General features: G+C 38.6%; 1 protein-coding gene across 2 annotated transcripts in view; it reads left to right on the top strand.

Annotated features, from left to right (window-relative positions):
* Positions 1 to 22,746, top strand: part of CUNH6orf118 (chromosome unknown C6orf118 homolog) — a 25,316-nt gene extending 2,570 nt beyond the window's left edge. For both annotated transcript variants that reach the window (XM_015818083.1, XM_015818084.1), the window contains exons 2-10: positions 5,253 to 5,945; positions 6,850 to 6,972; positions 8,199 to 8,258; positions 9,602 to 9,726; positions 11,884 to 11,942; positions 12,939 to 13,126; positions 14,839 to 14,892; positions 17,480 to 17,541; positions 22,134 to 22,746. In XM_015818083.1, the coding sequence (XP_015673569.1) occupies positions 5,268 to 5,945; positions 6,850 to 6,972; positions 8,199 to 8,258; positions 9,602 to 9,726; positions 11,884 to 11,942; positions 12,939 to 13,126; positions 14,839 to 14,892; positions 17,480 to 17,541; positions 22,134 to 22,233 (1,449 nt within the window). In that variant the 5' untranslated portion in view covers positions 5,253 to 5,267 and the 3' untranslated portion in view covers positions 22,234 to 22,746. The remainder of the gene's footprint in view (positions 1 to 5,252; positions 5,946 to 6,849; positions 6,973 to 8,198; positions 8,259 to 9,601; positions 9,727 to 11,883; positions 11,943 to 12,938; positions 13,127 to 14,838; positions 14,893 to 17,479; positions 17,542 to 22,133) is intronic.
* The last annotated feature ends 208 nt before the right edge of the window (positions 22,747 to 22,954 follow it).

Raw genomic sequence — 22,954 nt, 5'->3', positions numbered from 1 at the left:
GGCAGAAGAGATAACAGAAGTATCATGAGGAGGGAGAGAAAGAAGGACACGGAGCTCTGCTTTAGAAGGACTTACCGTAATACTATATAATCTGTGATTTCAGAATCATATGCGTCACTTACTCCAAAGTCTTGAGTATGAATCCAAGAGAGCCTTCAGAAATTGCTGTGAATAGTAATTTAATGTGACAGAACTGGAAAGCAAAGTTAAATACAGAATAATCATATTATCATATTAACTGAACTCAAATTAATTTAAATCCTGGTCCTTTTGGAATGCAGGTTGTACATGCCTCTCAGAAGTCCACATCAACATTTACATCAAAAAAGCATTTCTGGTGGCTCATTTAGCTGCCTAATATCAAGAAAGTGGGTCACGGGTCTACAAATTCATATGAATATACACCACCTATCCCTGCAGATTTAAACTGGGTCCATTGGCAAGACTCTGCAGAATATTTATAATAATAATAATAATAATAATAATAATAATAATAATAATAATAATAATAATAATAATAATAATAATAATAATAATAATAATAATAATAATAATAATAATAATAAAGTTGGAAGGGACCTTGGAGGTCATCTAGTCCAACCTTCTGCTCAGGCAGGAAACCCTATACCATTTCAGACAAATGGCTGTGCAGTCTCTTCTTAAAAACTTCCAGTGTTGGAGCATTCACCGCTTCTGGAGGTAGGTTGTTCCACTGGTTAATTGTTCTAACTGTCAGGAAGTTTCTCCTTAGTTCTAGGTTGCTTCTCTCCTTGATTAGTTTCCATCCGTTGCTTTTGGTCCTGCCTTCAGGTGCTTTGGAGAATAGCTTGACTACCTCTTCTTTGTGACAGCCCCTGGAATAATGGAACACTGCTATCATGTCCCCCCTCGTCCTTCTCTTCATTAAAGTAGACACACCCAATTCCAGCAGCCGTTCCTTATATGTTTTAGCCTCCAGTCCCCTAATCATCTTTGTTGCTCTTCTCTGTACTCTTTCTAGAGTCCCAACATCTTTTCTTAATTTCCAGATTTTTGTAGATGATAAAGGGACTTGAAGCTCTGACCACAGGTTTCAAAGGAGCTTATTCTTCAAAATTACTCAAAAATTCTATTATCCCAGGAAATCTTCAAGAATCTCTGTTTGGGGAAAAAAACCAGACTCTTGAAACTCTGATGGCATATTCATCTGGGATTTCAAAATTGATCATATGCCTGTAGCAACGCAAACTCAGAGAATTCCAAGAACCCAACAATGATAAACTTTATTTAGAAAAATAACATAGTGATAGGAAAGCCTGAGTTACTTAAGCCTTTCTACAGCTAAGAATCTGTAAGGTCTCTTTTGGATCATGGAGGACCAAACTGTACAAATCAAACTCAGAAGACAAGAGGTGCTAAACTGAACGGGAAGTAATGGATTAGTTCTGAAAGAATCAGTCAAATCATCAGGAGGCATGTTATATATGCTAAGTAATGAGTAAGTCTTCTAGACAAGGAAGTAAAGAAAACTGCAGCATTCCTCTGCTGATTGTAGGCATTCCTTGACTTACAAACACAACTAAGCCCAACATTTCCACTGTTAAGCAAGGCAGTTGTGAGGTGAGTTGTGTCCCATTTTAAGACCTTTTTGTCCAATTGTTAAGCACATAACCGCATTTGTTAAGTGAATCATATGGTTGTTAAGTGAATCTGGCTTCCCCCCATTGACTTTGCTTGTTAGAAGCTGGCTGGGAAGGTCATAATGGTGATCACATGACGCAGGACAGTGCAGTTGTCATAAATACATGGCCAGTTGCCAGGTGCCTACGGGGGATGCTGCAACAGTTGTAAATGCGAAAACCAGTCATAAGTTAATTTTTTCAGTGCCATTGTAAATGTGTTCATTAAATGAATGGTTGTAAATTAAGGACTACCTGTATCTCTGTTATACCTGGTGCTTAGAGATATTTATTTATTTATTTATTCATTCATTCATCCATTCAATTTTGATGCCGTCTGAATCCAGTTGAAAGTTTACAAGTGCAGTAAGCCGCATGCCAGATTAAATACCAACAAAATGGCATTGGTCATTGGACAAGGGTAATGTATAATGAAGATATAGAACATGTATTTTCCAACTTGCTGAGGGCCTGTATATGGCATGGCCAGGAGGAAATAGAAGCTACATTACCTTTTGCAAAATGCAAACATAAAATTAAGTCAGTTAATTAATTTTAAAAAAACACAACATTTAGAGACCCATCCCCCAAACAGCAAAGATTATTCATGCTGACAAAGTGAACTTGATTAGCTTATAGAAGACTCATGCAATAGAAAAATGGTGTTGGTAATGGCAGTGGGTTGTTAGTTTTTAAAAATTAAATTCATGTTAATTTTTTGTAAGAAGGAAGCTTAAAATGCCTGCCATGAATGGAGAACATTTTCCAAGGATATAATTACTGTATATCTCCTCAAATGGACATTTAAATTTGTATATAATTTTATTATTATTTGTAATTATTATTTTTATTCATAAAATTTGTCACTGATCTTACCTCAGGGAACTCTAAAATAATTTTCAACTATACTTGATTCTTTACCACTGCATAATCTGCTCCTACCAGCTCTACTGGTATTACTATTCTTTTTAAGATGAGAATGGGCAATTTATGTCCTATTTTGCCTCCAAGAGCTTTCCTCTCCAATTCAATGGTAAAAGGATGTGTTTTTCAATGACACAGTGTTTAAAAATGTTTCATACCTTGACAGCAGCTCTGTGTCATTGAAGTGAAATAACTTTTTTTTCTATATAACTGCATGATGAAAGGACAAGAAAACTGAATCACGGGATAACAGACTTGAAAGGGACCTTGAAGTTTCTCTAGTCCAATCCCCTGCTCAAGTAGGAAGACCTATACCATTTCATACAAATGGTTGTCCCATCTCTTCTTAAAAATCTCCAGTGTTGGAGTACCCAGAAGTTCTGGAGGCAGGTCATTCCACTGATTAATTTTCCTAACTGTCAGAAATTTCTCCTCAGTTCTAGGTTGGTTCCCTCCTTGATTAGTTTCCATCCATTCCTTCTTGTCCTGCTTTCAGGCACTTTGGAGAATAGGTTGACCCCCCTCTTCTTTGCAGCAGCCCCTTAGACATTGTTGTGATTCCTTGCCAGCCGGTGGACCCGGCAGCTGAGTCTGAGGAATCAGAGAAGGAGGAGGGGCCTGGAGTGACATCAGAGTCAGAGGAAGGCTCTGAGGAGCTTCAAGACTTACAGTCTGACAAGGAGCCTGGCCCCTCTATGCGTGCTCAGGCTGAGACACAGGTGTGCTGGGAGTCTGAGTTGGACAGTGATGAATCACAGCTGGAAGATATCCAGGATGCACAAAAATGCTGGCAAGAAAAGAGAGTAGGACAGAGGAATGGAATGGGGCGGCTCCAATGGTAAAGGAGAAAGCATTAGGAAGCACGCCTTGGCTGCATAATAAAAGGGAAGGTGTGGGAGGTGCTGGTTGCCAAAGGCAACCGTTCATGTTGAGGATCAAGTTTCTGTGAAATGTGTTTGTTTGCCTTGGACATTGACTCAGGTCTGTGAATAATAAAAGGGGATTGGTTTTTTCCTGCGGTTCCAGCCTGCTTGTTGGAAGAGGGGTTTCTCCTTGTGAGCTTAACAAGGACTCACGTAGGCTGGGACAGAACAGATATTGCAACACTGCTGTTACCCCTAGTCTTTCTTTTCATTAAACTAGACATACCCAATAAGACCCATCTCCTAAGAGATTTGGACGTGTGAAATCATACATGTCCAGTCAGAGTATGGGAAAATGGGGTAAGAGAGTGCTACTGGGATGGAGCCACACCTCTTTTAGAAGAACCCCTAGTTCTAATAAACTTTCACTGGAAATTACCCAATCCAATTAAAAGAGGGTGGAAAAGTTTAGCTACACACCCTCTGATAAGATTGCTTTGTCACTTTGATCCTACCCACCAAACTCTTGAGACCAAATCTACAGTCTCAAAATGATTTCCATTCTCTGTCATGAAGGGTGCAAAATGAAAATAAACTATTATGTTTGCTAAGATTTGCATTTCTTTTGTATCTCTTAAGCTATTATGGACATAAGGAATGGAAGATTATCAATTGTTGAGAATGCCTTCACATTTATAGCCCTTTTCATAGACTAGGGAGAGACTATTTAACCTGTGCTAATAATCTGTGGTGACTTTTCTTACTCTGATACTGGAAACTATAGTAAATGGTTAGGATTTAGCCTGCCTTCGTTCCTAAAGTATAATCTATTTTCCACAGGGAACATTTTAATAGTTTAATAATTTCCTTTATTTCACCCAAAGCTCCCTTCCAAGGAAAATTAGTTGGAAAAATTGCATGTTAAATTGTTTTAAATTGGCTCTGAAAAGCTGACGTATTTACTGTACATCCATCTGCTTTTTGTTCTTCAAATGATCTTTTTGGAGTGGAAAATAATCTTGATCCATTTTCTTAAGATGCATTTGGGAAGATAGATCTATAGGTTCTCTAAAAAAAAAAAACCTAGCTCAACAGTTCTTTTGTAATTGTAATGGTAATTGGGTTTTTTTTTTTTGGAGTCACAGTTGATTTCTGATGGTTTTCTGGTCAAGTCCATAAAGTTTTTTTTGGCAAGATTTCAGAAGTGGTTTGCCTTTGCTTCCTTCCAAGGGCTGAGAGAGGGTGATTGGCCCAAGGTCACCCAAGTAGCTTCATGTCTCAGGGGGGACTGGAATGCTAAGGGCTTACACAATTCTCAAAGTGCAATCATCAAACATAGTTGCACAAATGGTAACAGTGAAAGAAAAATGTGCAACTTTGCTTTAGCCAAAGTTTACTGAAAACTGTTCCCAGAGCCTATGCAAAGTAAATTTCGGCACATATTGTTTGTGTTCATAAAATCTGCCTTACCGTTTGCATTTAGCTTTCTCTTCTCCATTGCACTATGATGTAAAATGGATTAGTAAGTTTGACAAAGCCCTCTGCTGGAAATGAAATAATGCTTGGGAAATAAAAGTTAGCATTTTGCAGCCCAGGGAAGAGGCTACATCTATTGATCCCCATGTACAGAGACAAATAGTTATCCAATAGTTAGCCTTGATAGGTGAAGTATGTGCATCACATACTTTTATCTATCAAGGTAAAGTATGTGATGCACATTTCAGACAAATAGTCTGGGGGAAAATGAAAGATGTTGAGATGTGTTTTTCCTTTTGGGGCTTGCTGATGATTTTCTTTGTGCCTACAGGGACTAACATTTCATATGGCGGAAAGGAAGCAAAAATCCCAACTGGCAGAGCTTTTAGATGAAGTGGAAAAGGCTCACAAATCTGAGATCCGTCTCTATGTGTCAGGCCATCTAAACCATAATAAACTCTTCAAGCCCCCTAAATCTACAAAATACAACTATTGGGAGAGTGCCAAAAGAACCACCTTACGGTCTGCCAAGAAGGATGCCCTTGAGGGATCCCATGAAGTGCTGGAAAAGGGCAGCAGCAGCAAGGATGTTCCTCCAGTGCCCGTCCGTGCCAAATCTGCTTCCCCATTGGGTTATCCGTCCCCAATCCACCCGGCCAGCTTTAGAACACCAGTAAGCGTGTCACTCAGTACCGCTGCTTTCAAGCTACAAAAGAAGGAGGCTCCTGAGAAACCACAAGATGAAGCCGGCATATTTCAAAAGCAGCTTATACGAGAAGAGCTGGACATTCCAGAAATGAAATTGTTGAAATACAGACGACTCAAGAACAGCAGGCTTTGCGTCACGAAGGAGTTTAAAGATGAATACCGGTTCTTACCTTCCTATTTGGCTGGTGTGACTAAAAAGGACCAATATAACAAGTTCATGCAAGTTCAGAAGGAGTACATTGCCAAACAGGATTTGCTGGAGAATGATTTCATTGGGAGCAAGTCAACAGAGCGCCATGAAAAAAAGTTGGCCCAGGTAAGTCAATGGGTCCAATAGAATTATAATGTTTGTGGATTGATATATGAAAAGTCACAGATAAACCACATGTTATGCCTGGGGCTTAATTCTATGCTGGTTCACTCCAGATGCATGAACTGTAACTTTCAGCATCAGTAGTGTTGACGGCTCAAAATCATTCTTATTGGTCTTCAGTGTTTTCTGTTAAAGATTTTAGAAATGGACTCATATTAAAGACAAATTATATCTATGTTCAAACGTAGATGCGAATTGTTCCTTCTTTGTGTGTGTGTGTGTGTGTGTGTGTTTAATTACTAAAAAGGGATTAAAACAAGCATGTATCCTTGCTGGCCTTAAATGATCCTCCCACCCGAATTAATTGCACTCGGTGGGTATGTTGCCAGGAGGTTCCAGGTTTTGGGAGTCAAACCAGTCTCCCATGTGTGCCACATTTTACAACGTGCATTTAGGGAAAGGTTCTTGCAATCTTCAGCTTTGAGCTTCCAGGAAGGGTAAGAAAAGTTAGAAAGTGACTTCAAATCCAGGTATGATCCTTCCCAGAGACTCCCTATAAATTAAAAAAAAAAAGTAGAAAATTGGAATCTTGTGGGATTTCCCAAGACGGTTTCTATGCGGTCGAATAGATATATCTTAATACCATTTAGGGGCAGCACCCAGTTTCTAGACTGTGCAGTCAAACAAAACAAAATGCACCACAATCTGAAGGCAAAGACAAACTGTTCTGAACTGTTGCCAAGGAAACATTGTAGATGTATCTGGGAAGTCATGAGGAGTGAAATTGCCTCCGAAGAAGAAATTTTATATATATTGATCATAATAATTTTTTTACTTGCTTCATACACTGCATGTAGAAATCAAGCCAAGATAACTAAAGTAACCTTGTAAATTGATTGTCTTTCAGGCACTCCAGAATATCTGTGACTGCAGAGGTCCACATTTCTACCGATTACAGGCTATTGGTCAAGTGTTTGAAGATATCTGTAATAGTTCCTTGATATTTGGTGACATATTGAAGGAAGTGAAAGTAAGTGTTGTGCCTAGTATTTAAAGTGTCTTAGGTAACTCAGCCAACTCGATGCAAAGATTAATAAAAGGTTATGTTCTATAAAACAATATTCTATAAAATTTCTATAAATATAAATGTTCTATAAAAGGCCTACTTGGATCTAGTGCAGGCATGTCAAACTTACGATGTCACATGACATCGCGTGATGTATTGCGACTTTCCCACCATTGCTGGCAATGGGGTGGGTGCGGTTTTGGCATGACGCATCTGGCCCGCGGGTCGGCAGTTTGTCATGCCTAGTCTAGTGGTTAAGGCACCAGGTGAGAAACCAGGAGACTGTGAGTTCTGGTCTTGCCTTAGGCATGAAAGCCAATTGGGTAACTTTGGGAGTGTCAATCTTTCTCAGCCCAACTCACCTAACACAGTTGTTGTGGGTAAAAGAGGAGAAAGAAGGAGTATTAGGTATCTTCTCTGCTTTCTTTATACAAATAATAAAGGCAGGAAGAGATACAGATAGAGATGAGAGAGATGAGAGAGAGAGAGAGAGAGAGAGAGAGAGAGAGAGAGAGAGAGAGAGAGAGAGAGAGAGANGAGAAGAGAAGAGAAGAGAAGAGAAGAGAAGGGAAAGTCCTGCAATGTCAGGAGTGAAATTAGATGCCCTTCAATGTGAAGAAAAGAAGTAGAAAGGAGAAAATCTTCATAGCTTCTTGATATGTTCAGGGTCTGATCTGTAACTTGGAATTAACCTTCAATGCATTAAACAGATGGTGGAAGAGGGGTGAATGTATGTATTTCCATCATAGATATTTTGAAATACTATTGGAATGTAATTTGCTCATACAGATTTTGGCATGTTATTGCTGTTTGAAAGGAACCAGTGACTATGCTTAAATGTTTCATGTTTAAATAGTACCATAATTTCAGTAGTTTCTGACAAACCATTTTGCTTGATAATACACAAATTACCACAAAAATGAAGCAAAAATTCTGTAAATACTTAAAGGAGTTTATACAGTAGCAGTTATTTTTGTAAAACATGCATAAAACTCCAACCAATTAATTTATCATCAGTTAATATAAAGGCGGAAATGTACAATATTTAAGTAACTCAGTGGGCAAATGTATTTTAGAATTGTGATAATTTAATCACGGTTTGATTTTAGTGTGTCTTGCACTAAACTTGGATTTTGTTTAATTGTCTGGCAAACTCTTTCCTACTGATCTTTTTTGGCTGTTTTCTACAGAATGAATATGAGCTTTACATGGTGATCCTGCTGGATTCTTTGCCTGCAACACAATACAGAGTAATACTATTTTCTTTTGATGTAAATTAATGCTTACCGCCGGAACTCTTTTGTTGTAAAAGGATTAGTTTTTATTTTTTCATAGTGGTATGTAATGGATGACTTATTGTCATGAATCATGTTCTAGATGTCCCATATTACCCAAGTATTTTTTATTTAATTTTCATCTTTAATCTGGGATTTCTTTTCGTATCTAATAGATTCTGCTTACTAGTACACTTGTCTTACAGTGTCCAACTGAAGGGGCTGAACAGTTTGCACAAATTTAGGCTATCATTAGTGAGGAAATCAGATTTTGGAACTGCTCTCTTTAGAATAACACGCAGAGGGACATCTTCATGCAAATATAACACAACAGGCTAATTGTTGGACTTTTCCTCGAAATGTACTAAGTGGAGAATCACTGAAAACATTCCTCCAAAAACAGTCCTTTCATCTACTCCATCTTTCAATTTAGTCTATATCTTGCTGCGTTGTATTTCAAGATGTTCTGCATTTGTAACTAGTCTTGAAAAACGTGCAGTAACTCNCTCTCTCTCTCTCTCTCTCTCTCTCTCTCTCTCTCTCTCTCTCTCTCTCTCTCTCTCCACACACATGCATGCACACACAGACACAGCACAGCTAATGTATTTGTCACCATAAATAATCACTGGTATTAAACTAACTTTCTTCCAGGCTCTTGTACACCTTGTACAACTTCTGTTAAGAAAAGCACTTTCATTCAACGCTTCTTAGTTGAGACTTGATAGTCCTTTCAAATCATCACACATCATTGCAGACATTATGTTTTCCAGTAGTGCTCATTCATTTAGTAGTGAAGTATATTCAGCACTCAAATGATGTATAACAAATGAGAACTTATTCTATCTATGCGAAAATATAATATAAAAAATATTGTTTTCCATGACAAGTGATCAGAACTTTTGTCTAAGTGTTAGGGGAAGTGTGATAACTGGCATATCATAGAATCTGTTTTTGTTATGATAGCTTTATATAAGCATTGTGCCTAATACTACTGATTTATATTATTCCATCAAAAGGAAAAGAAAGTTGTACTATGGTGTTGGGGAAGTAGTAATCATGATGTCTTGAATGGCAAATCCCAGGATTCTTCCTTATTGACTTTATAGGCTGTAACTAAGCACTGGACATCAACATTATCTATAGGGTTAATCTATAGATTCCCCAACTTGGTTGTAAACTAAATCTTAATTCTTGGTAGGAAAGACAGATTTGCAAGATGTCCAATTAAGAAAAAATGCATGTTGGCTTTGCTACAGATATTACCTTTCTTTATGATTTAAATATTTCACTTAGTTTCATTTTTTTTGGTAACAAAATAGACCTTGCAAGAGCAAGTCAAAGGCCTGAAGAAAAGAATGGTGATGACTCATGAAATAGAAGAGAGCAGACAGACAATACAGGACCTTGTGCAGAAAAGCAAATTGGCTTTAGCAAGAAATGAAGAGTGAGTTGTGTAAATGTGCAATATTTATATGACATCTGGAAAATGAGCAGCCAGATATTTGAAAGATCTTCACATATTTCACAATATTATTTTTATAGCCAAGAAAATGTGCCTAATTTGTTGTTCTGAATGATTGCCTACCAGTTACTCATTATAACAATCTTCTTAGAAATGAATAAACTCTATCAGTTTCCAGTTATGAAATGCATGAGACACTTTTGCTTCTTAAACTATATCAAATTCAGTGGGATTTAAATAGCCCATGAGCAGATTTGTAGTTTGCAGTAGGAGCCCTGGTTGCACAGTGGTTAGAATGCAGTATTGCAACCTAACTCTGCCCACAGCCTGGAGTTCAATGCTGACTCAGCCTTCCATTCTTCCAAGGTCAGTAGGATGAGGTCGGTAAATGAGGATCCAGATGGTTGGGAGCAATATGTTGACATGTGTAAACTGCTCAGAGAGTATTGTAAAGCGCTATGGAATGGTACATTTACAATGATAAAAAGTGAACACAAACTAAAAATAACACTATAAAAAGAAAAATTGAAGATATAGAAAAAAAAGGAGAAAAAGAAAGAGAATATAATAAAGAAAAAGAAAATAAGTATATAAAGAAGTAACTTACCCCTTTCTTGCAACAAGTAAACAGTATTAGTAACTTATCACTTAAAAAAAAATACTACAAATTATCTCTTCTTCCCATATCCTATCTCTTATCTAAACAAATCCTTAAAGCTTCATTGTTCAGCCCTGGTCAGCAAAAGTCTATTAAGGATTAGAAGAGATAACAATATATTTATTTTACCCTTAATCAAATAAACCAATTTTATATTCCTTCCTTTAATTTTACCAATCTTGATCTTTAGGTCCTTTCAAATAATGCCCTAAAACAGGGGTCCCCAACCCCCAGTCCATGGACCAGTACCGGGCTGCGGCATGCCAACAACCAGTCCACACAATCAAGCAAAGCCCCCTCTTTGGGATGCAGGCAGCACACAAAACCACACACCCTCTGGTCCACAGAAAAACCTTTCTCCACGGAACCGGTCCCTGGTGCCCAAAAGGTTGGAGACCTCTGCCCTAGAACTTGATTTCTTTTCTTTTTTTTTCTTTGTCCCTTCTTACAAAATTAATCAGAGCTTTAACAGGTTTCTTTTGTAAACCTAATACTGGACAATTATCCAGGCCACTCTCTTGGTTTGTTATTTGTATATCACTTTTAATTATTGAGATGTCAACCGTTCTCTTTTGTATGTCCAGTGCAGCATCTTTTCCCACATCATTCATTTCCCAAGATCCACTTTGGATTCTATATATTAAAAAACAACCTCCCATCCAAAAAGGTCTGCCCTTCGTTCAGAACCTCTTATCACCTCATTTAGTCTTTTATATTAAACAATTAAGTCATGCTTTTAGATTTATATTCATTCCCTTGCCATATGTATATTCGAACCAACTTATGCTTAAAGTGCATACTTGAAACAGACCTTTTTGTAAGCAGATAATCACCATTTGCCATTGACATTTATATTTGCTTTTTTGAAGACATGGACTGTATACTCTTCCTTCCTTCCTTCCTTCCTTCCTTCCTTCCTTCCTTCCTTCCTTCCTTCCTTCCTTCCTTCCTTCCTTCCTTCCTTCCTTCCTTCCTTCCTTCCAAATTATACCTCGCATACAACATTTGCCACACAGCCAAGGGCATCATAACATAAACATGTGCTTCCCAGCATGCTGCCATGGATGCTAATCTATCCATGAGTCCATCATTTCTTGTCTATCAGGCTCCCTGATGTACTCAGTATTTTAATATATATATTATCTTAATTCTTTTAAAATTTGGTGTGTGGCTGCTACATTTCTATCTATTTATTTTCTAAGAATGCCTCTGGACCCAATCTATGGATTGAGGACATATTACAGGGACATGTACTTCAAGCCTATTTCTTTGTTCAGAAGGACACCCTTTTGCCCACACAAAAACAACAACAACAAGGAGAGAGTAACTGCATGCAAAATGGAGCCAGTTCTTGCATTGTTAGCAAACTTAGTAATGGTATTTCCTACAGTCAGCTCTTCACTTTCTTCACTGGGTGGAGAAACCATGCAATTTGCTTGGATTTAATAAGAGGTTTCTCTCTCCTTTTTTTTCTATTTTAGACTTAGAAACAAATTGGAAATTGAACTTTGGGTGAGCCAGACAGGCAGAACAGCAACAAGTAAGTAATAAGATTGCATGGAATGAGAATCTGCTGGTGTGTGTGTGTGCGTGTGTGTGTGTGTGTATGTCCTAGAGGAGATCAACCCTGACTGCTCTTTAGAAGGCCAGATCCTGAAGTTGAAACGCAAGTACTTTGGCCACCTAATGAGAAGGAAGGACTCACTGCAGAAGAGCCTAATGCTGGGAAAGATTGAGGGCAATAAAAGAAGGGGACGACAGAGAATGAGGTGGCTGGATGGAGTCACTGAAGCAGTAGGCATGAGCTTAAATGGACTCCAGAAGATGGTAGAGGACAGGAAGGCCTGGAGGAACATTGTCCATGGGGTCGCAATGGGTCGGATACAACTTCGCAACTAACAACAACAATGTATGTATGTATGTATGTATGTATCTCTAATTACTTTAAAAATGCGAATTCCGGGTGTATTCATATCAAAAGGTGGGTAGCAGAGCGCTGAAACAGCTGGCTTTAGAAGCAGACTCTCCAACCTCCGGCTTTCACTCTGATGACATCGGCAGGGGACCAACGAAAGCTTAGCAATTAACAGTTGTTTTTATACCTATCCCGGAGTTCGATGATTTTTACACTTTTGGTATGTATGTATGTATGTATGTATGTATGTATGTATGTATGTATGTATGTATATGTATACAGTTATCAAGGACATGTATATGTATATGTATATATTGTATGCCTTGTAGACCTAACAGGAGAATGGTCAAGTGAGAGACTTGTCTTGTCCTCCCCCAGGGGTGCATCACATTAATTGCCCTTGTCAACAGGTCCTTTCATGTAATGCAGGGGTCTTCAAACTTGGCCCTTTTATGACTTGTGGACTTCAACTCCCAGAATTCCTCAGCCAGCATGTCTGGCTGAGGAATTTTGGGAGTTGAAGTCCATAAGTCATAAAAGAGCCATGTTTGAAGACCCCTGATGTAATGTCTCAAGAGAAACCCTTCAGTCAAAGTTCTTGTCCTCTCTTTGCACTTGCAGAAAAGGAAGAGGGTGACAGAGCAGGGGAAAAAGAAACTTCTGTAGCCAGTGCTGAGCTGCTGACATCTCTGAGGTGCCAAATCATTATGAAATGGGAGGAAATTCAAGCAATTGAGAAAGAAATTAAAAACACGATGACTTTCAGTGGCATTATTAATGCTAAACAAAAGACTGTGAAAGAATTAGAGGTAAGGCATAAAGTTTAAGGTTGGTGAGTAGCAATAAGATGCTTCTGGGCTTTGAAACTACCTTTCACTGATAAAGGAGATTATTTGTAGCTCAGGGTTGAAATGAGGATTCTTGGTGCTCTCTATGTAACCTAGTTTGGGTTAATGGAATGTCTGCAAGAAAACAGCCAGGCTCAGAGAGCATCCCAGTGGTGGGATTCAAATATGTGAACAACCAGTTCTCTGTGTGGATGCCGCTTCCAGAAGCCCACTCTGGGCCTGGGCAACAAAAAATTAGCTACCGTTTCTGATGAAGTGGTGCGAACTGGCTGAATCCAACCACTGTTGGACCCCTCATGCTATAGTCTCTTTTAGATCTAACAACAAGCCACAATTTCTGCTTACAAGAAAAGCCTGCCCAGGTAAGCCTGAGTTTCACATATTCCACCATTCTTTATTCTCCCCTTCCTTAGGTATGATGATTAGGTGTGGTTCCATTCTTAACTAGCCACAGCTCAGTCTTAGAAATAATTAATTATAATTTAATAATTGAAAATCTGAACTCTTCCAGGAATTGGAACTTAATTATAATGAATAGCATTCAATAGATTTTAGCTTATTGCTTTAGTATTTACATTTAAATTGAAAAAATAGATTTGGATTTACTAATTATTGTATTGTTTTATATTTTTATTGTAAGACCAGCCAACTTTGGGGGATGTTTTGATTTCCTACATTGAGTAAGAGTTTGGATTTGGTAGCCTAAATATAACTCTGTGATGTTATGATCCCCTTGTGGATATATTGGAGAGTATATATGTGTACATGACTGTAAGAGGAGAGCATTATTTATATTATCCTTTGGCACAAGCAGGCAATTATCATCTTTTCATAATGCATTTTCTCCTGTAGATCAATACAAAATCCATAAAATCCCCTTCAGGTGAGGTTAGGTACATCCCTGTCTGTAAGTCCCCCAAGATCAGGCTAGGTCAGATATGTCAAATTTGTGACGTCATGTGATGTCACACAATGTATCGGGATGATTTTGCCATTGCTGGCAAAGGGGTGGGCACGGCTTCCACATGACGCGTCTGGCCTGCGGGCCGGCAGTTTGACAACCCTGGGCTAGGTCATCTGGCCTGGGGATCCCAGGGGATTGGTGATAATTTAAGATGGCTCCACTATTGTGGTTAATATTCTGTCCCTTATGGTTTTTATATTTTAATAATGACTTTTAAATTTTTAATAATGATTTTTTAATGTATTGGTTATTTTATTTAATTGTTGTATGCTATCCAGAGTCACTTATCATGAGATGGGCAGGCATTTAAATGTGATAAACAAACAAAGACTTCTCTCACTTGGAAATGACATTTTAGATATAGCTAAGCAAAAGGTCCAAAAGTGCTTGTTGTAAACAAGCATTTAAATTAGGTAACTATGGGTAACTTCACAAAATCTCTGACTCCTTGGAAAAAGACTCAGATGACTTTTTTTTCTTTTTAAGTACAAGTTGGTTTTGAGCCTAAGGTGGAACTAGAACATACATCGTCCAATTTCTGGTGCCCTAACCACTACACCAAAGTGCTCCCTTATTGAAGATAACAGCTTTGTTATTTTTATTCTTAGACTCCAATATAATATTAAACTATATTTGATAAAAGATTGGTAATTATTTACTGATGAAAAGATATAGTGAGATAATTTAGAAATCCTGTGTCCTTTTGCAGGCAGAAGCAAGCAAACTCGAAGCTTCAAACAAGTTTCTAAACATACAAATAAGGGTAAGTTTACAGACCGGTGCTTCTTGCAAAAACAGGCATGACCTATTGGGGCCTGATTTATAGATGGACATGAGAAGATCTTTCCAGAGAGTAACAGTACAATCTGCTCTGATTCCAAGGAAACAGTATGAAAAGATGATGGCACCAGAGTAATGGAATAGTGGAAGTATAGTATGAAGCTGCCTATCTGAATTGGTCATCCTTACAGACTACCCTAAGTTCATTCAGAGCAAGTGCTGGCAATTTTAGACTCCAATGCATTTTGGGGATTGTTAGATTCCAGCTTTAGGTTACAGGAATTCACTGGAGATGGCAGTTATGTTTGGAAGAATTCACAGTAAAGGAAACTGGTCTGTCAACGAACATGGTGGCTGGACACCGTCAAGTCTAAAACCAGCCAGAGCATAGAAAAGCTGCAAGAAGCAGGGCAAGATTGGAAGATGTGGAGAGACCTGGTCCCATAGATTCGCCAAGAGTTGGACATGACTGAATGTCATCATTAGGTTCCAGCCATCTGGTGGCTTTCTTGAAAATGAAAAGCATAGCAGCAACATTCCTTATATTTTGGAGGCTCATGGATAAGGTTACCAGGTGCTGGGTGACAGGAGGACATATCCTCATGTCCTTCATCCAGCAGGCATAAATATTATCTGGATTTTTTTTTGCATTTCTCAAGCTATTCTTGAACAACATATCTACCGGGTGCAGGGCTTCTTAGTAAGTGCTAACTACAAGGTAACAAGCTCTGCCCTGTTACCTTAATTAGTTGATTAGTATTTTCCTGCAGGCTTGTGCTGCTATCTGAAACTGACAAGAACTTAATCAGTTACATGCTGAAGGCTCTTCTAACTGGCTCTAGCACCTACCTGACTGAAAAACCAATCTTTCCAATGTTGGAAAAAGCAGTTTTACATATACATGAAGCCTAAGTACTTTATTCCCCCCATAGTTTTCACTCTTATTTTGTTGTAGATGTCAAGAAAGCTAAACAGTTGTCATGTCTCCCTTTCACCCATTTGTCCTCCTTTCTAGTTGTCAGCATCCTTCTTTGCTTGCTTAGATATCTGGTAACCCTGTTCATGGATGCTCACAACAATATCAGTCTTTGAATCCTGAAGACTGTGATTGTCATATACCTTCTTTGCTATTCACTTCTTTTAGGAAATATGGAGCCCATTTTGAACAAGCCTAGATTCCAGAACAGTGTGAGACAGGATCAAAACTGGCTTGAATGAGATGAGGGGGCAGGGAGGGGGAAGGAATTAGAGTTGGAGACAAGTCCTCTGAAATAAATTGTTCCCAAACTTCCTCTTTGCACATTACTAAACTTGCTTTGACATGGTGGAAATAAATTGGTATGCCTTTATTGTTTTTACAAATAACTCAAGGCAGTGAACATATCCAACAGAACTTCCTCCTCCTATTTACCTTACAACAACAACAAGCCTGTGAGATGAGTTGGACAGATGAGGAGTGGCCCAAAGTCACCCATCTGGCTTCATGGCTAAGGCAGGACTAGAACTCACAGTCAGCCACTTTCTAGCCTGGTGCCTTAACCACAAAACTAAACTGGCTTTCTTTTTCTTAATACTCTGAGAATAAATACTGACTGTCACCAACACTTATTTATTTTTCACTTTTCTAAACCACCCATCTACCTCAAAGAAGGACTCTGGGTACTGTATAATAAAACATCAAAATATAAAAAGAGTATATAAAAATTAATATGTTACAATTAAAATTTGAAATTAACTTTTTTAGAAATAGGTAAGAATATGTGTATTCTGCCTTCTAAGTTATTATCATAGGCATCCCCAAACTTTGAGTATTAGTGTATAGGTATCTGAGTCCTTTATGGGTCTTGGATATGTTTCTTATATTTCCTACTTTGTAACTGGGATTTCATTTTGGTTTTTTTAAATTTCTTTCTCTTTGCTCTCTACCTCTTTATATGATTGGTTAATCTAATGGTTTTTGCTTGGAATCAGGTTCTAAAGGTCATGAAGATTGGGCCCCCTCCTCCCTCAATTTTAGTTTAAAGCCCTTTTGATAAGACAAGCCAATCATTTTCCGAATATATTCTTTCCCGTTCTTGTGAGGTGCAGTCCATCCCTTGCCAGTAGCCCTTCATGTAGGTAATGCAGACCATGGTCTAGGAAGCTGAAGTTCTGTTGACGATACCAGTTTTTAAGCCAGTGGTTCGTTTCTAAAATCCTTTGCTCCCTCATTGGATGTTGGCCTTTTGTTGAAAGTATAGATGAAAACACCACTTGTGCTCTTAATTCTTTAACTTTCTTCCATAGCTGTTCATAATCTCTTGTTATTGTTTTCAGAATCATTATTGTATCATTGGTTCCCAAAGTGTAGGAGAAGAAGTCTGCTTTGTGCTACCTGCCTGCTATGCACTAACAGCAGATATTATATTGTTTCCAATGGCTGTAGCAAGAAGGCTGAAAGAGTCAGAAGGGCACTAAGAATGGCACTTGTTGGGCATGACTAAAGACTCCTGAGATAATAAATATGATGTGTTTTATAGCTTTGTAATGCAGAATGTAATAATCCGATCGTGAATTGTTTTGTGTGATAGGATGCTGAACATAGTATCAGAGCAGCACTAAGAAGGCAGAAGTTTAATGAAGCAAACCAGAGGTAAGTCTGAAGGTTTTAATGGAAACTAAATAGGGCTTAAATTGTATTGAGTTTGTTGGCCATGCTTGGCATCTACCCCCTTTTCCATGTAATGTAGTACAAACAGTAGAAAACAGTCCTGTGTATATCAGGAGGACATTTTCTTTTTCTCTGCTTAAACAAGAACCTATGCCCATCAGAAATGGAACGAAGGCCTTTCTGTATGAAAATACTGCTTCCAAAACATTTTTAAAAATTATTTTTACACACACACACACACACACACACACACACACACACACACACACACCTACCACAGGTTATTTTCCACAATATATTTTATGTAGGGCTCTGTAATGATCTCACCACTTAGTGCTATGAAAACTAAACTCAATTATGAAAAATCATGTGTACTAATATCTTTTTGAAAGTTTTTATATCTCCACGCTTATGAGTTGTTCAACAGTAGTTCTGTGTCAGTTTTTGATAAACGACGTGAAGCTCTGATGATGAGTGATCATACATCACCAATAGTGCTTTGAACATGAACTAATTCCCATTGGTAATTACTAATTAATACATGAATAATTATTAATGACAAATTCCCATTAATAGTTATTATTGCTCAGTCAATGGAAGGATTTTTCCAGGGTGAAGAAAAACATCTGCTACTGTCCATTATACCATGAAAAGAGACATACATATTATAAAAGCAAGACGAAACTTAAGAGGATAGGGTCAGCTTGCATTCCTGTAAGAAGAATGAAAATAATTACGACGGGAGTGGGAAAAAACCCATCTTTGTTTGTTAAAGATATGCAATGTTATTTTAAAACTTCAGAAATATCACCGTCCAAAAATTATTAAAAGTAATAATTAAGTCATTTAGTTAGAAATAATGGAGCACCAGTTTAGTCTTGTAGAACCTGCTAATAATTAAAAGTAATTAGCCCTGAGAAAATTAAAAAAGTTGTCCTTATTAAAGTTTTCAAAAAATGCACTAAACTCCTAAGGTAGTTTTGCTCCTAGTAAAGTGCAAATTTGTATTGTTTTAAATAATATGGTGAGGTGAGAATATTTGCACAAGATAGCTTATACACGAGAGTGCTCTCAGATTTTGTTCTCTTTATGTTGTGATGATTGTTTCAGAAACTTGTGAAGTATTTGTGAAGCTTCACCCATATTTCTCAGCAATTTTCAGACCGGTGGGCTTCAAACTCCTAGTATCCCCTAGTTAGCATGCTGGCAGAGGAATTCTAGGAGTTGAAGTTCAGACATTTTAAAGTTGTTGAGGTTGAGAATCACTGCTCTACACTAACAGATGAGTGACTCTGAAAGCCAGGGAGAAAGGAGAATCCACATCCATCTTGGAAGCAGAACTATGGGTCAGTGTTCTGTTGTATGTAGTCAGAACTGCCTTGTCTGTTTGCCCTGGCTGTTCTTCAGTGTCTTTGAATGGTATTAATGATCAGCAGGGAAGAGATTAACAGTGCATCTATTTCATCCCCAAAGCTACAGTTTCCTAAGTTCAGTTACGATTTTCACTGACTGGAGGACACAATATAAGACTCATTTCTTCTGAGTTGTGAAATCCTCACTGGTTTTATGGTTCCCCCCCAGGTATCTTTAGTATATTTATTTTTTAATATGGACTATATTGCAATATATAGCCAACACCCCAGAAGACAAGCTCAGGATTCAAAAACATGTTGACAAACTTGAACAGTGGGCCCTATCCAATAAAATGAGTTTTAATGTGGAGAAGAGCAAAGTTTTACATTTAGGCAGGAAAAATCAAAGATATCAGTACAGATTAGGTGAGACCTGGCTCAAAAACAGTAACTCTGAGAGGGACCTTGGAGTCCTAGTGAACGATCACTTGACTATGAGCCAGCAATATACAGCAGCTGCCAAAAAAGCTAATACAATCCTGGGTTGTATAAACAGAGGCATAGTATCAAGATCACGTGAAGTATTAGTACCACTTTATAAAAATCCTAGTAAGACCACATCTGGAATACTGCAACCAATTTTGGTGACCATACTTCAAAAAAGATGTTGAGACCTTGGAAAAAGTTCAAAGAGCAACTAAGATGATCCAAGGCCTGGAGACTAAAACACATGAAGAATGGCTGCAGGACTTGGGTTTGGCTAGTCTAAAGAAAGGAAGAAATAGGGGTGACATGATAGTAGTATTCCAGTATTTGATGGGCTGCCACAAAGAAGAGGAGGTCAAATTATTCTCCAAAGCACCAGAGGGCAGGACAAGAAACAATGGTTAGAAACTGATCAAAGAGAGAAGCAACCTGGAATTAAGGAGAAACTTCCTAACAGTAAGGACAATTAACAGCTCGCCTTCAGAAATTGTGGGCACTCCATCACTGCAGGTTTTTAAGAAGAGACTAGACAATCACTTGTCTGAGATGATATAGATAAGGGGTAGGTAACCTTGGCTCTTTTATGACTCATGCTGGCTCAGGAATTCTGGGAGTTGAAGTCCACGAGTCATAAAAGAGCCAAGGTTGCCTACCCCTGGTATAGGTTCTCCTGCTTGAGTGGGGGGCTGAACTAGAAGACCTCCAAGGTCCTCTCCAGCTCCTATTCTATTCTATTCTATTCTATTCTATTCTATTCTATTCTATTCTATTCTATTCTGTTCTGTTCTGTTCTGTTTTTTCCTTTTTGCATCAAACATGTGAAACATATGGCTAAAACATATGAGGAATGGTTGCAAGAACTGGGCATAGCTAGTCTAGTGACGAGAAGGACCAGGGGTGACATGATAGCAGTGTTCCAATATTTGAGGGGCTGTCACAGAGAGGAGGGGGACAACCTATTTTCCAAAGCAGCAGAAGGCAAGACAAGGGACAATGGATGGAAACTGATCAAGGAGAAGTTCAACCTAGAAATAAGGAGAAATTTTCTGACAGTGAAAACAATCAACCAATAGAACAGTTTGCCTTCAGAAATTGTGGGTGCTTGCTTCATCACTGGAGGCTTTCAAGAAGAGACTGGACAGCCACTTGGTTGAGCCAGGGGTTGGACTACAAAACCTACAATGTCCCTTCCAACTCTGTTATTCTATTATTCAAGATTATTCCAAATGGTGAGTGAGAAGTTGGCATAAAAATGAAATGCAGTCAAATACAATAATGAAATATAATGTTTTAAATGGCAAGGTCCATGTGGGGAAAAGCAAGGGAAAGAGAATGAATGTAGTCACAATGAAACAAACATTTTTTCTATATTTTCCCCATGCGTTGATTCCCTCTCCCCAATTTGCACTCTGACAATCCTAATTTTTCCAGTCTTAAGACCACCAGGCTTAATTTGGATTTTAAAAAAAATAGTGATAGCTAAGGAAAGGGCCAAGGCTTCTACAGAATCCATGTACACAGGCTAGAATATTAATCTTACACTATTACTAAAAATCTGTATCTTCCCTTGATCACATATAAGAAGCAGATGCAGGAAGATGTCTACTAAGAAATAAAAGTCTTTGTGGCCTTGTCAACAGGAATCTGCAGTAAATAAAAATACTGGCAAACCATTGAAACAAGTATTGTTCATTATTTCTGTAATAGGCCATCTTCTTTAGAACATCTGTCCTGACTTAATTAATGTTAAATCATTTTGAAGAGAAAAGATGGTGGGTGGTATTTTTCAGGTATATGGATATAAAGAAAGGGGAATAATGGAATGGTTACTATGCCAGACCGATTCTCTCCTGATGTAGCCATCTTGTTTGGAATGATAATATATCACATCAGAATATATATATTGATAATATATCAATATATCACATCAGAAGAGGAACCAATTGGGGAAGATAACTGTCAAATACTTCCAATAATAAACTTTAGTTATAAGTATGCCTTTCCAGTGGTGGGATTCAAATATTGGAACAACCGGCTCTCTATGTGGATGCTGCTTCTGGAAGTCCATTCTGGGCCTGAGCAACAAAAAATTAGCTACCGGTTCTGCTGAACTGGTGTGAACTGGCTGAATCCCACAACTGTGCCTTTCCTTTACTGCAGGGGTGTCAAACTCAATTTCATTGAGGGCCGCATCAGCATTGCGGTTGCCCTTGGGGGGCCGGGTGGATGTGGCCAGGATGGGTGCGGCCTACTGGGTGGGCGTGGATGGAGTGGGTGTGGCCTACTGGGTGGGCATGGCCAGCTCTATATCGGTCATGTCAAGGGTGCCTGTGGGGGCCTCGGCAGGAGTGGGACAGATCTGAGAGTCTCTGGCAGAAGGGGGTGGGACTGGGGCAAGTGCCAAGGCATGGTGCATTTCTTCATTCCTCACAAAGGGTGACACCTCCCCAGCATCTACCCAGGGGGCGGGGCCAACACAGCAGGGGCTGGTTCCTTGCTGTTTCTGGACGGCCTTGTGGAGCTAAGACTGAATGCATTTCAGCATAGATGGCCACCACAAAATTGTACAGTGGCTCCCTCCCGGCCGGCCTGGGCCAGGGCCAAGACAGCAGGGGCCGTTCCCTCACTGTTTCCAGGATGGCTTCGTGGGCCACATGAAACCACTTCACGGGCCGCATCTGGCCCCCGGGCCTTGTGTTTGACATGTCTGCTTTACTGTTTTGTTCTTTTTTGTAGGTGTTTGTGGGAGTTAGTGAGGGACTTCTTGCAACCTCTTGGAGAAGACATCCTTGAAACCTCGTTTGGGTTATTTTCTCAGACATCCTTTCATCTTTGACTTAAGTTGTAGGATACAAATGCTCCTATGGAAAAATGGATGGTGTGAGAATTGCATTAAACCATGCTATTTGCATAAAAACAAACAGCAAGTGGGAAGATGGCCAGCAGATTGACATTTGAGATCTCTACTGACCAAGAAGGCACTAAATGAAGATGGCTGCTGTAGAATTTTCGTTGCATTCTACCTTAATAATACAGTGATTGCTAGTTATGGTTCTGACTGAGATTCTACCACCATATTTATTAATTGCTCATTTATGTTCTCCATTGTCATAAATACTTGAAAAGTAAAAATATTTCTCTTTAAGAAGTAAAATGACTGACAGACCAGAATTATGAACTTTATTGAGACCTTTTAACATTTTTCAATGGAGGCAATAAGAAAGAAAATGCATTATTCGGTGTTAAAAATTCCTCCTCCTCCTCCTCCTCTTCCTCCACTATCCTTATTGCTTTCACCTGTCTGTTGACCGTGTAATTGATGTCTCATAAAGTGGTATATATTTTTGCAGTATACGTTTTGAATTATCTGTTCAATTGCATTTGTGTGGGTTAGTGTTTGTTTGATTTATTATGAGCAATTTTTTATGGAAATATATATATATAGAATATATGATTAGAATTAGCATATAATTATATACTATGCACTTAAACTTTCAACAGGTGCAGAGGACCATTGTATCAATGCTAGTGGTATTATTGGGAAAAGGGTGTTGTCA

The sequence above is a fragment of the Protobothrops mucrosquamatus genome, unplaced genomic scaffold (genome assembly GCF_001527695.2).
Source record: "Protobothrops mucrosquamatus isolate PMUCROS unplaced genomic scaffold, P.Mucros_1.0 scaffold678, whole genome shotgun sequence".
Classification (NCBI taxonomy): Eukaryota; Metazoa; Chordata; class Lepidosauria; order Squamata; family Viperidae; genus Protobothrops; species Protobothrops mucrosquamatus.
Note: the sequence above shows the minus strand (reverse complement) of the source record. Positions and strands in the feature narration are given on the sequence as shown.